General features: G+C 40.4%; 1 protein-coding gene across 1 annotated transcript in view; it reads right to left on the bottom strand.

Annotated features, from left to right (window-relative positions):
• pdzd2 (PDZ domain containing 2) overlaps positions 1-17,582 on the bottom strand; it is a 58,288-nt gene that overhangs the window by 11,303 nt on the left and 29,403 nt on the right. The window contains exons 5-20 of the mRNA XM_059337869.1: positions 16,892-17,037; positions 16,054-16,186; positions 14,089-14,241; positions 13,434-13,533; positions 12,973-13,121; positions 11,711-11,830; positions 8,392-8,506; positions 8,188-8,261; positions 7,699-7,921; positions 7,148-7,265; positions 6,797-6,929; positions 5,064-5,151; positions 4,781-4,884; positions 3,299-3,464; positions 1,336-2,270; positions 1,020-1,164 (exon numbers count right to left, since the gene is read on the bottom strand). Coding sequence (XP_059193852.1) covers positions 1,020-1,164; positions 1,336-2,270; positions 3,299-3,464; positions 4,781-4,884; positions 5,064-5,151; positions 6,797-6,929; positions 7,148-7,265; positions 7,699-7,921; positions 8,188-8,261; positions 8,392-8,506; positions 11,711-11,830; positions 12,973-13,121; positions 13,434-13,533; positions 14,089-14,241; positions 16,054-16,186; positions 16,892-17,037 — 2,902 coding nt within the window. The remainder of the gene's footprint in view (positions 1-1,019; positions 1,165-1,335; positions 2,271-3,298; positions 3,465-4,780; positions 4,885-5,063; positions 5,152-6,796; positions 6,930-7,147; positions 7,266-7,698; positions 7,922-8,187; positions 8,262-8,391; positions 8,507-11,710; positions 11,831-12,972; positions 13,122-13,433; positions 13,534-14,088; positions 14,242-16,053; positions 16,187-16,891; positions 17,038-17,582) is intronic.

Here is a 17,582-nt window from a genome sequence, read left to right as displayed (position 1 = left end):
AACTTAGATGTGATTTGTGGTGGTGATTGGGGCGTAAGTAAGTTGGGTCCCCTACATTGCATCACATAGATAATTTGTTACACACACTAGACCAGGGATGGGCAATTTAAATGCTGGAGGGGGCCACAATTTTTCATGGACACTACCACAGGGCCACATATAGGACCGTGCACTTCACCAGATATGATGAAACTGCAATTTTAAATATGTTTACAGTGCAGTAACTTAAAATATTTCATGCTGAAATAAATGTATAAGAGTATAAATAGGAATACAAAAGGTTTGAAGCAAATAAAAAATAACCACTTACTGTGATTTCTTTTTTTTTTGTGCAAGAACAGCAGATAATAATTGCAAGTAATTTTGTGCATTTTTAAACTGCACTTTTAAGATTTCATGCTCAAATGCTTCAAGTATGGGGCCCCCGGGCCTCCAGTTGCCCATCCCTGCACTAGGTATATTGGTTGGTGCCACACATGTATTTATTTCTAAACACTATTTGTAGACAAATCAGTTAGGTCTTTGTTTTATGAGTTTATTTTGTTGTATACTAGTTTAGTCACGCCTTGTTTTGTTATACTAATTTCAATTATTTGGCACCACCACCTCTTCCCATTCCTCCCAAACTTTTGTGAACCTTATTTGCACATTTTTGGTTGAAGCACTGTTAAATAAAACTCGTTTAATTTACACCTCACTTTGACTAATGCACTTCTTGGTTGTTGTGTTGCTGTCCTCATTATTTTTAAGAGGGGACGTAACACCCCCAATCTCTACAATGGAGGTTGTGCGTGCGTAATATTACACATTTTTGTGCATGGTCACTACTAATTGGCTAATGGAGTGCCATGTCAGGGACAGCATATTAAGGTAAAGTGTTAAGCAAGTTTTCCCCCTTTTTCCCCTGTCTCTGCATCAGGATCTCTGCTTACTGTAAAGATCCAATGTGTAGTCCTAAGGTGAATGCATGACACTGATGCCAGATGACCTATAACTACTGAATAAAGTCAGGGTCTTACCTGAAACTGGTCTCTTTATTTCCAAGGATAGTGTAATGGGAAGGTTTTGCATGAGCTCACAGATTTCCTGGTATGTACAGGAGCACACCAATTTTTCTCCAATTTTTACAATCACATCTCCAGGACACAGCTTTCCCGTAGATTCCTGGATATACAAATAAACAAAAGAGATAAATGTGGCCTCGTCACCTAGACAGAATATATTATTTATATTTATATTAAACTAATTAAAACCGAGAAGACTTATGTAAAGTCAAAAGTATTTTCATTCCCATCAATCTTACAATATCTTTAAGTAAAAACCAATCAGACATACCCTTTCTGCTGCACCCCCAGGCTTTATTCCAGCAATGACAACTTTCAGAGGAGATGACATAATCTCGAGGTCAAGACCAAACGACTCATCTTCACTTCTCTTCAGGGTCACAGTATCGATGGTACAATCACCCACAAGCTCGCTGGTATCTCCCTTCTTAGAGTCCTGATGGGGTACCAATGCACCAGAAGCCTTAGGGTTTCTTCCACACTGTACTAACTGGGAGGGGGGCTGTGATAGACCTAGGCCTGGAGAGGGCTCATCCACTTTGGACTTCTGCTGCTGGGGCAGGTTTGGTGCTTCAATGCTCATCATACTTTTGACCCGTGTCACAGCTTTATGCTCAAGCTTTGGGGAGCGCTTTGACTCCAACTGTCCGTCATCTTGATTTGTATAATTCTCACTACTGATGGTCAAATTACTGGGGCCAGAGCCCACACTGCTTGCCCCCCCTGCTTTGCGGATAGGCATGAGGGGTGACTTAGATCCAGATGACTCACACATATTGGCGGTACCTTCCTGTGAGAAACCACCATAGAGTGGTGTTGACACTTCATGGCTTCCACACCTCAGCAGATCGCCATCTTCACTGTTTCCATTAATATCCAAAGATGACACTGAAGTTATACCTGCTAACTCAGTTTTGCAAATTTCAGATGCTTGGGCCTCATTGAAGTTAACAGAGTCAGATTTTGTTGGTCTGTGGAAGAGCCCAATGTTTTTAGTGTTGATGGAGTCTTCATCATCACTGAGCTCATCCTCAAAGCACAACACTCGTCGCTGTCGGAGGAGTGGGCTTCGCACTGAGGTGGGGCTAGAGACAGTATTGGGCTCGGAAACTGCCTCCACCTGGTGACTAAGAGGAACAGCAGTCTTGTCTTGTGATGCGTTGTACATAGGGCCATTCTCCACTACTGTTAGACAGGGTGGGAATGCTGAAAATAAGATGCAGGTAACAAAAATTAACAGGTTAACAAACAGCCATTTTCATTGCAGGTTAAAAACAGACAAAGATGACACAGTGTCACAAAGCATTAAAATGTTTTGCTGCAACCAGCATCTCTATAGCTTGCTCTGTCAGATGGGTTGGTCCATGCAAATTTTCAACCATTTGGTTGCCTCAGTTTACGCCCTAGGAGGCTGAAATTTGGCATGGAGGTTGTGTGTGTGTGTGTGTGAATGCATGAGCCCACGGTTGCATGCATGGTCGCAGTTGTTACAAATTTGCTCTTGGTTTGAATTAAATCAAGAGTACGCCTTAATTTAGATCATTTAATCCAGCCTTAAAATTGGCTTTCTGTAGCAAATAAAATTTAGATTGATGCTAATTTTGCGCTGTCCCAAACAAAAGTTACCAATCATGAGAGAAACATGGTGAAATATTAGGTAATCAATCTAAAACAAGGTCCCCTAGTGGCACTGTGAGACACGCCCACTGACGACTGGAGTAGGAAAAAAAGAATCATGAAAAGATGGTATTTGATATTCATTAGCTTAAGATCAAAAAATCTTAAGGGGGAACATGAAATGAAAACACTTTTTGTTGAATTCACGTGGCGATGGAAGAGAGAAAAATTGAAATGTGAAAAAATACTCAGTCATGTACCAGTACCAGCTCAAGTAAGTACACGACTCTACTGCGTAAAAACACTGTCCTCATTAACAGACTGCTGATGCTGTTTGATCTTTATGAATATATTCCAAATAATACATTTTCATGAAGGTTACACCTTTGTCACCATCATTAGTCTTGGAGTAACTCACATATTCCGCTAGGGCTCATTTGAGTAAATTCTAAACTGGATACATCCATATCTAACAAAGACACCTTCAGTTAATTAGGTTTCAAAATCACTTTACTCCAAAGCTGGGTTTAATCCATAGACTGTATAAAGGTTTAATCCCTGTCGAGGAACCCAATCCTGAAATCTCTGCATGGTATTTAAATACGTGAAGTGTTTACCATTTGGCTGTGATGAGTTGTCATCCATGGAGGTATTGCAGCTCTGCTGGTGGAGCGCCTCATCACTGTTTGTGCCCATCAGCATGGAATCAGACGAGAACGAGTGGCTGGAAACGTCCTGGGAGAAGTACTGAGATAACTCTGTCTCTGAGCTCAGAGACCCCTGCTACACAATTGTGAAAATGAAAAAAAAAAACAACAACAAATCAAGGTAAAGGAGGAGGAAAAACACAACCACACACCTAATGTTCCTATTTGAACAAACAGCCAATAAAAATGAATTGCTGAACTTAAAATATGCAGCTAAGCATGGTCATAACTCATGTCTTTCAGATGAATGAATATCTGTATCCGTGGGTTTTACTCTATTCACAGAGCAACAGTTGTTGGTGGTAATGCAGAAAGAAACAAAGCATTGCACCATCAAAAGGCAGGGAATAAGAAGACTGCTGACTGAGGGATTCAAACATAACTGTTTAACAAAAATCTTCACACAAGTGTGTTCTGATGAAAATCTCAACAGTAAATGGAACGTCCCAGAGGCGTAATGGGCCTATTGATCCTGGATCTGTACCGCCATTGGAGGTCGTAACAGAGGCGTTAAATTAACTAGACTGTTTGAGGCGGGCTCAATGTGAACAACAGAGCCTGCAAGATAGAAGATATGTGACGTACATACTTGTGCCACCAACAGCCAGGTAATAAGAAAGAAAGTGGACCATATCATCAGAAACATGCTCTCACTAGAGTCTGACAGTAGTTTAATCAGCAAAATGCAGAACAACTTTGCTTGAGTCTTTAGAATCTCTACAGCGAGAAACAGGATATGGAGTTCTTCCACTATCATTGTTTTGAATGCACTCGCTGATGCTAGCGCTTATGGTATGTGCACTGCCACAGCTTATTGTACACAGTCTGGTCTGTTACATGTCACTACCATCTACTCCCACTTCGTTCTGCAAAGCCAGATTGCAATGTGAATGGTCACCAATATTATGCTGTTTAATATGAATGGCACTTTTGCAGAAACCCACTGTGAAAAGGGTTTCTGTCACACAACCATGGCATATAATCAACAGTTGAGTTAAAGTAATTCAATACTGACTTAGTTTCACACAAAGCAACACAAACCTTGGTCTCCTAGTAAAAGTACTGACCATCCAGTCACTTTCTCCCTTTATGGACTTTGTGTCTCTTTAAACTACATCCCCTTACATAATTACTATGGCCACTAGAAGTCGCTGCCTAACAAAAACAAAGATGGTTTATAAAAAGCTACTTGCCCAGACAACATATACAGCTGTGTATGCACATTGTATGCCCATCTCTGCAAGTCACAGATAGCTTTGTTAGAATAATGGCTCAGTGAGTGCCTGTATGAAAAAATAATACTAATGCACTATTTAACAAGAATGAAACTGAACCTTGCAATGTGTGTGTTTGAACTAAGATATAAAACATGAATATTGAATGAAAACCTACTCTACTTGCAGGCTCAAGGAATCTCTTCATGGTCCAGCTGAGAGCAGGGGAGCCCTCTCCCTGCCGGTCCTTCAGCGTTGGGCAGGGGCTCTTACAGGACACACCTACAGATTACAACTGTGACAGTTAAAAAATACTCAAGTGTGCTTTTGAACTTCCTTAGCACTTAAGTGAACTATGGTGTTCATATTATGGACACTGTGAAATGACTGCAGTGCAGGAGAAAATAAAACACAAGCAGGACTAAATCAAATAAAAGTAGATGTAGATGAAGAGATCAGACCTTGGGAATGAGATGAGTGTCTGTTTTTGCTCATTTTGTCCCTGTTTGTGGATCGAGCTATAATGTGATCCATCTCCTGCTCTGATACCTGAGAAACACAATGAGATAAAAGAGTGTCATCGCAACTGGAACAACACTGGACTGGCAACTACAAGAAAGACCCAACAGTAATGAAGGCGTCATATGGAATGTTAAACAAACATGACATGACAATGACAGATGCAAGTCTTTGTTTGTGTTGCGGTGACGTGAACCCACACTGGTTTGCCTGCTGCGACTATGGTCAACACTCACAAAAACCCACATTAAATGCAACAGTGAGCTTTAAATGAAGTGCATGCGAGACTGTCTCACAGCGTCTGAAAACTCCTTTCTCATCATGAGGGGCTGCGTTCAACAAACAAGCAGACACTCAGTGTGAGGGCGTAAGAGTAAGTTCTTGTTTCATTCTTCACAAGGAGTATCTAAAATTAACGGGAAGAATGCTTTATGGTCCGAACAAAATTGACTTCTCATCATGAAACACCCGCCACTCCCACTAAAAGTGCAGTGGCAGCCTCATGCTGCAGGTTCGTGAAGATTGAGGATCAAATGTAAACAGCTAAAACCTCAAAGAAAGTCCTAAATTAGGCAAGGACTCTGAGATGAATGGCAGATATCAGCACTGTCAAATCATAAATAGTAAGGGTGTTTCCATTACAGTCCAATACCCAGAATGAGGCAGGTCTCACTCGCCGAAACGCCCCTAATTTGAATATGAGCCGTCCAGAGCGGTCTTTTGACGGGACTTTTTTCGTCCCTGTTGAAGAGCAGGGCCGTTTTTCTCCCCTGAAAAAAGCCTGGTTGCTGATTGGATAGAACGATAAGCAGGATGTGACGTAGTACTCGACGCCACAACAACACGCACCATTTGTAGAAGCCTGCGAAGCAGTGTTGCTAACTTAGCAATTTTGTCATTATTTTTCAAAAAGCGACTGGCGACAAATCCGGCGACTTTTCTGGTGTTTTTGGTGACTTTTGGAGACTCCTTCTTACTCTTCTTAACGAGCTGCCAGCAGTCTCTCCCAGCTACAGTCACAGAGCCGGAGGGGATGTTAACCCCTTAGCGTCCAGTCTGCAAATTGCTAATAGGCTAACAGTTAGTGCTGTAGCAGTACAGTGTGTATGTGCTGCTGCTACAGGAGGTGTTCACTTAGCGACCTCTGTTTGTTTACAACAAGCACCAGACACTCTGTGCACAGTTAGCGATGATGGTTAATTTACTATCACTATGTTTATGATCAGCTGCTGACGTTGTGCATGTTATCGACGGCAACCACAGTTGCGTCTCCTGTGTTTAATCTGTCATGTATGTGATCACGGATCACGGTCGAAACTGACGCTAAGCAATTACGCGACAATCGAAAGCCATACATCACCTCCGGAGTTTCGTAAATCCCTCTGGGGGCCTTTTTGTAATGGAGACACTCTGAGTGAGCTGACTTTTGAGAGGGCGTGGCCTGAGACTTTCCCGGAGGCCACTTTTCCCCCTAAAGGAAACACGGCTAATGCATCCCGGTTTGTTTGACAGTCCAAGTGAATGGGAGTTATCTGCCCTTTACTCCACATCTCCTGGATTTCTTGGACATGTTCCAAGTACCCAGTGGGATCCCCAAGAGTCCAGATTATATGGATTATAGGGCTTTTACAGTACTAGATTTGATGCTGAATATCTTAAAAGAGAATCCTCTTACCTTGGGGTTAGGGTGTCTGCTTATAATGAGACTGACAGGTCCAGGGCCACATTCACTGAGGATGGCATAGGCCTCACTGAGAGCAGCATGACGGAGACTTACAGAGTCCACCTCTAGTATCTGGTCACCACGACTGCAAGGGGAAGCACACGCGTCAGTCAAAGACCTCTCTTTGTACATACCCCAAGTTAAATGCCCACATGTACATTCATATGTAAATATCATATGAATAACATGATTTATGAATACACTTTTCAATCAATAAGCTCATATGAAAGTGTGCTGCTCATTGGTATCTTGGTATCTTGATATATTATCATATTCACGTCTACCATGACCCTTAAGTTTTACCTGAGTCTTCCGTCCATCTTTGCCACTGATCCCAGTGCCAGGCTATGGATGTAGATGCCAGGAGCAGAGTTATCCAGGGTCAGGCAGCAAACCCCTATCCCAAGACCAACACTAGGCTCTAAAAAAAAAAATCAATATTCACTATTAGAAAAGATGTGTTCAAAAAGTATTCACTGCAAAAATAGCACAGGACCTCCCTCTAAAGTTTGACAGCTAGCCCAAATATGTAATTCATAAATAGGTGCCACAAAAACAGCCTTAAAGTCCCAATGGAAAGAGGTATTGATGCTTTTAGACAGCAGTTTCTTTTTCTACCTGAACATGACTATACATGTGATACTGTTTGTTGGTTTGACCTGTGAATAAAACACATGTAACATAAATATTTATAAAAGATGCTTTTGTCATCTGAATCAAAATATATGACACAAGTTTACTCTCTTATTTTTGGTGTCAGAAGACAGTGTCTGCAGGACATCTCCAAACAGGAAGTTAAATGAAAACAAGGGAGTATCTGAATGAGTGTCTGAGTTTTCATCAAGTCAGCAAACCTTTGTTGAGTGTGACCTCCATGATGATGCAGTCTTTTGGACCAGGGCCTGGGCCCTTGTGGCTGTCGGCCTCATCAAACCCTGAGGGTACAGGTGTTCCCCCGCTGGTATTGGAGTTAGGTGAGTTGGAGCGGCTGAGGAGGGTGGGGGTTGGACAGGGTGTCAAGCTGGGACTGCGCAGACGAGTTCGAATCGTCAGGGTCACGACACCTTTTTTCAGTTGCTGTTGAAAGAATATAAAAGGTGTAGCTTTAACCTTCTGACCAAGCTTCAGACAAATTCAAAAACATTTTTAAAACAACAACAAAAAAAATGACCTAATCTCTTTAACAAAAAAAATGATCAGTTTACTTGCTGGCATAAGCATATGAGCATAAGAATTTTCCTTTGATGAAAGGAAAAACATATTACTTCACAAACATTCTAGTCTGATTCACATCTGATTTAACAACACTGTTAGACAGATCCTATTGACATCATGCAGCCCACCTTGAAGGTCTGGATGGCCTGTTGGTGTGTGAGTCCTTGGAGAGACTCTCCATTAACTTCCAGAATCTCATCTCCTATACAGGGAAGCATATAATTAGACTGAGACGGGTGTGTAGTGTAAATTTAGATCACTGTTCCTCTTATACATTTTATTTTCCTATAAACTCTCAATTTCGGAACGACAGCATGAAAAGGAAAGGTTACCCTCTTTCAGCCGTCCATCAGCTGCTGCAGCTCCATGAGGGAAAATAGTTTTGACAAAAATCCCCATCTGGCCACGTGCTGAGTCCTGCCCACCAACAATACTGAATCCCAGGCCCTGTAACAGTTAAAGTACTTTTTTGGTGTTTTGTTTTATGGTGAAAAGGAGAAGAACTGCCCTATGAACATTTCATTTTCAATACCTCCGCATCTCCTCTCTAACAACACTAATATTGCAGTAGTGTATTCAGCATGAACTCACAGAGCATCATTCTCAGTACTGCTACATGACTAAAACAAAATAAAAAAAGAGTGTTGCTCAGTAGCTGGGCTGGTTGTGATGTCTTGAGAAGACCATGGAGAAGTCAGGAATGAGGATAACATAAGAATTTTAAATGGGACAAGGGATGGGTAATAATTATTATACATTGTTAATTGACCCAAAAGTTTTATGTTTTATACATACTTAGCTTATTGCTTTGATTTGTGATTTGATTAATTTATTTGTGATTTTGCATTCATTTATCATAAAATAATTTATATTAACATCCACATATCATGATTTCATGTAAACTCAGAGCCTACAATGTGTCTTAAAAAAGAATGCCATTGCAGGTAAATGAAATGGATGTGATGGAGACTAATTTGACAATTTCCAGGACCAAAAAGCTATCAAAAAAGATGAATAGGTTGGACACTTTAGGTGGAAACTTAAGGATCTGTTGTAGGTGTCTGAGGAGGATTCAAGTAGTTTGCTCTGGAATGTGACATTACTCTATAATGTGACGCGCCTGATGTTTTTTTCCACAGAAACATCTGCAAAGCTGGAAATGGAAACTGTTTGGAAAGGGCAGGTATTTTCAAGAAATACTTGGCAGGCCATCTCTATCACCGTCTATCACAGGCTGACTTGAAGCCTCTCGTTGCCAGTAGCTTCTCCCTGGATGTCAACTGGTCAAACCAGCGGTGGTTCGGACACAAAAGCATTACTTGAAGCTTGACAAGATGGATTATTGGATGATCTTGTGTTACCACGAGAATCAAACTGCAAGGTAAGAATCTTAAAATCCTATTCTGAGAGTCAGAGAGATGGTAATGCTATTACAACAAAAATAGCTCATAAGAGTTTAATTCAAGAGCTGATATCTAGCCTTTTTCTATGGTTTTCTTGGTAATCAAAATCATTATCAAGAAAACCATGGAAAATGTCTAGATATCAGCTCTTAAGTTAAACTCTTATGAGCTATTTTTGTTTTCATCATTATATTTGTCCAAACAAATGTACCTTAGTTGTACCAGGCATTAAAATGAACAAAAAAATTAAGAAAACAAAGGTGGTCTAATATTTTTTTCCATGACTGTACATTGACCTGTACTTGTTGATAGCATTTCCCAAATTGAAATTGTCATTCCTTATTCATCCTGACTCTTGACTAACTTATTATCTGCTGCTTTACTTAAATACATCTGGTGTAATCAATAACCGTTTTAATGTTTAAACATGTAGTTCTTATGCACAAAGACAGAGTTCAGTAACATGATGAAAACAGATCATGTTTAGACATGTCAATAGAAACACATTTTCAAATCAAGGATCTGTCAATATACAATGTGCAGGAAAGGGTAAAGGATTTGCTGATGACTGAGCTAGACAAGGCAGAGGAAATAGAGAGCTCAGAGGTCAGAGTTCACCATCCTGATGGCCTAAGGGAAGAAGCTCTTTCTTTCATCTTTTTCCTCATATCTCTCCTCAGATTTCTGTCAGCAGCTAGTGATAAGTATTCTTCTGTACAGGATGCTGATGGATCTCTGACAAACGTCTGTTAAGTGTGCTTTCACACCAACAGCAGTTGGTGCGCACTAAACAGTCCATTTGAACCAAAGGCTCTTAGTTCGGTTCGTTTTCGTCGGTGTGAAAGCATCAATCGCACTCGGGTGAGCACTAAATCAAGCGGACCTTGACCTCCAAAAAGAGGTGGTCTCGGTCCGCTTGATTCCGCATCAAATGCTAACCTCTGGTGAGAACGCGAACCTGGACCAACTCAGGTCTAAACAAACTATTCGAAATGCATCAGTGCTTAATTTGCATGCTGTGTGTATATTCCCCTACATTCATTCAGCAGCAGCGCAAATCATGTGACCTACCAACACATGGCTAATTTGAATATTCAAATTAGCCATGTGTTGGTAGGTGTTGTGCTGCTGCTGAATGAATGTAGGGGAAACACTGGTATGAAATTAATTTAATCTGAAATATACATGTTTAATTCGGTACAACCCCATACATTTCAAAATCCTTCTCAGAGTATGCATACTGATAACAATATCATCCACTGTGTTCAATAACTGTAGAATCTCACCATGTCGCAAACCAAGCTAAAAGATTAAATAACGAGCCATAGCCTATTCTTGCTTGTCTTTCATTTTGTTATTAGGGCTATATCGGAAAGATGCTTGTCTCATCATCAGCAGGACAGCATTGGTGAAAATAGCGCATCTCCTCTGCCTGAAATGACGCGCTATGCGCCTTCGGCGGATCCAGTACATCCGAAGATTGTTCTCCAGCTGCAGCCACGACTCATTCCGAAACTGGATATTTTGCTAGAAATGGGTAATGTTGATGATATAAAAAGCAAGGATCAGCGCAAGAAACAGTGCGCAAACATGTTGCTCCATTGTGAAAGTTGAAATTGCTGCTTATTTCCACCGGAAGATGACGAAACGTCATTCAGACCAATGTGGTTCGTTTGCATGTGTGAACGCGGACCACACGCAGTCTGTATGCTAAAATGTAACAATTTTACTGCCTGGTGCCGACCAAATAATCGAACTAGCGGTGTGAAAGCACCCTTAAACTGTGATGAGGTTGACGATATTAGTAGTTGAGATGGCTGGTAGATGGACATGCTCTACATTCTTTTTACCACAAATTTCCCCACAGAAATCTCAACAATTTTCGAGGTGTGATGTTGCCACTTTCAAAAAAGCATAGATCCTGGGCATCCTGATGGCTGAATAGTTAAGGTGCATACCACATAATCACAGTGTGACAGCTTCTATTCCAGCAGGGACCTTCATCACATGTGCAGTGTGTGCAGTGTGTGCAGCGGTCCAGCAGTGCATTTAGTAAGAAAAGCCTTTCAACAATATGTGATGTAAAAGCATACCCGATTGTAGAAAAAAATGACTAAAATGATTTTAGAACCAGAGTGTGGTCGTACCAACACACACATGCTGTTACAGTGAGCTTATACATACATATAGTACCTTCACCATGCGTTGAGCCTTATTCAGTGTGAACTTGTCAAAGGAGTGCACTCACCTTGCCCTGGCCTTTCATCAGCACGATACTGGATATAATGGACGGCTGTGCCAGTCGCCATGGAGACTCCACTTGAATGGTGCTCAGGGAGCGAGCTGATTTCTTAATTATCTGATATTCCTAAAAGATAGATAAATGTAAAAGGCAAGACAAATTCATCTTGTAATAATAACATACAGTACTTATTTATACTGTGATGCAGTTTAACCTTTCTCTTCACAAAGTTCTCCTATAATCTCGATGATGGAGATTGGTGTTCCCTTCTTTTTTTATTTCCTTTTCTCAATTAACCTCTCATTAACAAAGCAGAAAGTGCAGCTCTCCTCCTCATTGTTGCCATGACAGTCAGGGCAGAGTAAATGACAAGGCTTTGATCTGCCTCTGTGTGTGGTGTGTGTGTGTGTGTGTGTGTGTGTGTGTGTGTGTGTGTAAGGGGAGTAATAGTCATTGAATACACATATGCATGTATATCCATCTGCCTCTGTCTTTTTTCATCAGCATACATGCATGTTTGTAATACACACATGTGATTGAATATTTCAGAAAAGGAGGTTGGTGGTTTTGTTTTCTGTTCAAAAAATGGTTTAATTCCAGATAAGATCTTTCTCTCTCTTTCACAGATTCTGTCAGTATACACAGTTACATTAAAAAGTAAATAAATCATACAGAATGCATGAAATATAAAGAATTGGGATCATAGTTAATGTCAGCATGTGAAAGATGATAAGTCTCTGCATGTTGCTTTTTCTATTAGCAGCAAGTGGGCAGAATGAAGCGAGGCACAAAATACTTTAAATTAAGTTATCTTCTCGGTAACCGAACATAAGCTGAATTTAAGAGCAATCATATTAGTTTGCACCATGCAGCAACCTCCAGGCCTGAAAAGAGAAACCAATGCAAAAGTGCCTTAAACCTGCATTATGTCAGCAGGGGGGCTGAAAGACTCAGTAGCAGCCTCCTCAATCGATACAAATCAGCCATGAATTGCTAGATGAATCGGTTGTAGTGTCATGGATCAGGTATCGCGAGACTTGGAATCGGTTGGCGGCTTTACGCACTTAGAGTTTGCTTATGTAAGTTAATGGGAAAAAGACCCTACTTCTCAACTGATTTAAACACTCTCATCCTCATAATGGCTTCACTGTCTCAAGTCTTCTTTAATACAGCATGATGTTCAATTTGTATTTTATGGTCTCATTTAGAGTGGGGATTGCAATACATTTGAAGAGAAATATATAGAATGAGGCGAGACATTCACTGACCTGTCTCACTCCAACAGTATCTAGTTGTTGAGGTAAAGAGTGTTTACGTCGGCCAGGTGGAGGCTTCTTTACCACTTCACAGCCACTCACACCATTCTCCACTAGCAGCTCATCATCCTCACCCACTGACTCCAAGCGACTGCTTCCACCTAAGCCAGAAAATAGAATTTTCATTTCATTCCTCTGAAGAGAAGTAGTCATTTCAGTTTTTCATGTCACATAAAATAACATATAGCATTTTTTTTTTTACATTTAATCCAGGTTGTACTTGTTACAAGATTACAGGCAAAGCTAACATCAAGGTGCGAAAATTCAATAGATAAATATGTATTTGTTAACATGAACAGATGTGGCAATGCAATTAATGTGTAATTAGTCATTTAAAAAGCTCATGCTGTGTGGCAAAAATATAACTATTGTTTTAATTCAAATAATCACTTTGGTGTTTGTGAAGTACCAACCCTGAGATCGACTGCACAGCTTCGTGGGTGTGGGGCTGCAGCAGGATCCTTTGGGTGTCTCTCCCTGACTTTTTCCCTCTAGTTTCTCCAAGTTAGTTAACTGTAAGCAAAAACACATTGATTTTAAGTTCATCTCTTCTGAAACAATTATGGATTTTCTGATATCTGGTACTTTCACAATTAAACCATACAACCATGCTTATTTCATTTCTAAAATCCTAAACTTATTATAAATACCTTACCATTGTCTACACACTGAATATACTGTACTGTTTAGACCTATAGTGTAGTTGTTAAATGATCGCTTTGTCACTGCTCTGTTGTACTAAAAGCAGTTGAGGTGTTTAGGATGCATCCCGGCACCTTCATCTGGAGCTACTGTAGATGTGTACAAATATAGTAGAGTCCAGGGCAGACCCAGCACACTTGAGGGATTATACATAGCATCTGGCTCAAGAACACCTGGCCTGCTGCCACCACAACCTTTGCCCAAATAACTGCTGCCCGCCAATTGGCCAATAATTCTGCTCTGTGAGACAGGCTGCTGCTATAGATACTGTTGGAGCAGACTTAGAGATACATACACATACACTTATCACACACATATTCACACACAGAGATAGAAAAACATTCAGTACATATTATGTGTGTGTACCAGGTAGGGGTTGTGCAAACTTGTGCTGCAGTTGGAGGTCTGGGGGGAGTGAGAGGCAGCAGTCTGAGACAGGGAGGACAAGGAATTGCAGGTGCTGACCAGGTCTGGGAGGCTGGTTGATGGAAAGCGCTCAAAGCCCACATCTGACTCCTCCTGCAGGTACAGAAAAAAACTTTAGATTGCGTATGTGTTTGTGTGTGTGTGTAGGAAAGTCGAGGAAAAAGGAGAGGGAGGGGAAAGTCGTGCTGGAAAAAATAAAAGTTTGTACATTTTATTATGTCACCTGTACAATTTCTCGTTAACACAAATATCTAATCAGCCAATCACATGGCAGCAACTCAATGCATTTGACATGTAGACAGGGTGAAGACGCCTGCTGAATGTCAAAGTGAGCATCAGAATGGGGAAGAAAGGTGATTTAAGTGACTTTTGTTGTTGGCCTGAGTATTTCACAAACTGCTGATGTAACAACCATCTCTAGGGTTTACAGAGAATGGTACGAAAAAGAGAAAATATCCAATGAGCCTTGATGCCTTGTTGGTGCCAGAGGTCAGAGGAGAATGGGTAGACTGGCTTGAGATGACAAAAAGGCAACAGTAACTCAAATTAGAAAATTTCCCCTGGGGAAATTCTGAAAGGGCCACGGGGGCTACTGCCGGTGTGTGTACACTATGATGATATTCTTCAGAGATTTCAAACTTTGCCCTTTAACCTCAAAATGTGTGTGTGTGTGTGTGTGTGTGTGTGTGTGTAGCGAAAATCGCATAAAGTTACCTGTGTGTGTGCGTGTGTGCACGTGTGTGTTTGAAGCATTTGTATGCATGTGTGAGGAGTGTGCACGCTTACGTGCATGTGTGTGTATGTATCTGTAACTGTAATCACATCAAAGATCAAAGGCAATCAGATCAAAGCAATCAACAGAATTGACAGACACCTGTTCCGGCTCAGTGACAGCAGAGGTGGACAGACTGAAATTTCTGGCCTCGAACAGAAAGCATTTTTGGCAAAACCATAATACCTATTATTGATCTGACTTCACTTTGAGCGTCCTGAGTTCTTCCTGAACGTCTACATATGTTTTTTTTAAGAAAAATGAAAAAATAGCTTTGTTAGAGCGATCAAAAACTGTTAAAATCCCTTTTTTCTGAAATCTTCCTGCGTTTTTAATATGGGAGCCAATGAGGCTGTTGGTACGTGTTGGTGGCACATCTTTGCGTCCTACGCCCAAACTATAACAGCTATGACAGCTTTACCAGAGGATTGTGAGTGAGAAGACAAATTTTCCTACGTTTCTATGTATAAATTATCTCTGTAGAGTGAAATTTGCGGCCTGGAGCGCAGTTTTCAAATTAATTAATTTTTTTTTCAAATTAAATTGAAATTAATTAATTTCAATTTCTTCTCTCCCTCTACACTCTGGCGATGATGTCACACACTGTGACACGAACATTCCGTGCAATACACACCCATTATAATCTCAGAATTTCTCCAAAAATGATCATGGTCATTGAACAGGGATTGATAAAAAACTATATGACCTATCGAAACATGGATTAATACACCGATACACAAGACTTGTGTCTACTGTTTAAAGTTTAAATGGAGTCTCTAGGTGAAATCATGCCGGAGGAGTAGACGTTTAAAAATCTCCAATTATTGTTCTTTTATAATTTCATCATCATCAATCATGATTTTGCAACTCTTCAAGTTGTAGGACTAGTAGCGGGACGAAATTGCGTCACCACCACTTTATTAGGTACACCTTGCTAGCTAATAACGTGAGGTGAGTGTATATTCCACTTCCAACAGAAACAGTATTAAATACTTTAGCTTTCGGTGCAGCTTCTATACAAAATCCAAAATTTCTTCTCATTCTTCTCCAATTCTGCTCCTTTTTCACTCTTCTTGTGCTTTGTCCACTGCACTGCAAAGGGAGTATTTTACTTTAGAGAGAGTATACTTTACCCTGCTGGCCACCACCAGCTGGACCACACCAGAAGTGGAGCGGAGAATAGCAACAGCCTCCTGATGAGTGAGACCCACCAGAGACTGACCGTTAATCATCAGCAACTCATCACCAGCATGAAGACGACCATCTCTGAAACACACACACACACACACACACACACACACACACACATACATACATACATACACATGAGGATCTAAAGCTGAACTTTTCTCCACCATTTCTAGCATGTGAGATGTCACATATTGTTTTAGACATTCTGCATTCAGAGAGGGCACACCTCCACTGAGGCTGCACTTCTTCAGTTCTTTCTATTTTCCCAAATAGAAACATTTTTTTTTTCTTTTCTGCATTTAAACCAGGACAATCATTTAGATAAACACACTAAGAAACAATCATGCTGTGTTTCAGATTTTTAGGTTTAAATAAGTATAGTAGCCAAAGTACTACAAATAATGCCACAAAATTACAACAAAAGTATTAAAGTCTTTTTTTTAATTTATTCATTTTTTAAAATACATATTCCTGTTATCTAAAAAAAAATAGACGAAAAATACAAGCTTCTGGTGAGGGATATGGCATATTCTCAACCATTCATTTAATAAATCGGTAATTGTAATAAATATAGATTTGAGAATATAAAGGCAGAGAGAAATACCAACTGTACAGCAATAAGAAAACAGTAAATAAATCAACCAAAACACATTATTATTGTACAGTAGGGAGATCCTTACATAAACCTTGACAGTTTTCTAAAGATTCACCCAAGTGTTCAGATAAAGCTATACCTACAAAAACATAGTACCAAAGCATTGTTCCTCTTTCTAACTGTACCTGTAAATGGCGCCCGCCTTCTCTACATGAGCTATAATGATGCCGTGAGGAGAGCGCTTGGAGCCACGCCCCCCTGTTATCTGTATGCCCAGGCCCTCCTCTCCTTTCACCATGTGCATCTTCCAGATGTGGCTGCCCTCTCTGGGCTGCAAAGGAGTACAAACAAACACACATCAAACAGTGTAGCACAACAGGGTTGAGATACAAATAATATACAGAGCATAGAACCTGAACCTAAAAAAATTATTCTGTTTCATAGTTTTCAAACAGAGTTCAAGACTGATCCTCAGATGACAAAAATAACAACGACAACAAAACCCTATCTGCAATATTAATAATAAATGCCAAATAGCAGCCATGTAAGTATTTTATGTATATAAGGTGTATATGTTATGTTTATTATGTTATATTATGTCTCTAGTATTATCTTTCTAACTCCCCTGGCTGTATATGAAGCTACTGTGACGATTAAATTCCCCCACTGCAAGATAATTAAAGTCTTGTCTTATCTATACATTATTGCATAATGCATAATGATGTCAGGGCTACACGATGGTGCAGTGGTTCGCAATTGTGTTGCTTTGCTCCATGTGTCAGCGTGGGTTCTCTCCGGCTTCCTCCCACAGTCCAAAGAGATGCAACTTTGATTAAATTGGCATTTGTAGGAGTGAATGGCTGTGTGAATGGTTGC

The sequence above is a fragment of the Centropristis striata genome, chromosome 7 (assembly GCF_030273125.1).
Source record: "Centropristis striata isolate RG_2023a ecotype Rhode Island chromosome 7, C.striata_1.0, whole genome shotgun sequence".
Lineage (NCBI taxonomy): Eukaryota > Metazoa > Chordata > Actinopteri > Perciformes > Serranidae > Centropristis > Centropristis striata.
The sequence above is the reverse complement of the archived record's forward strand: the minus strand, read 5'-3'. Positions and strand labels throughout refer to the sequence as shown.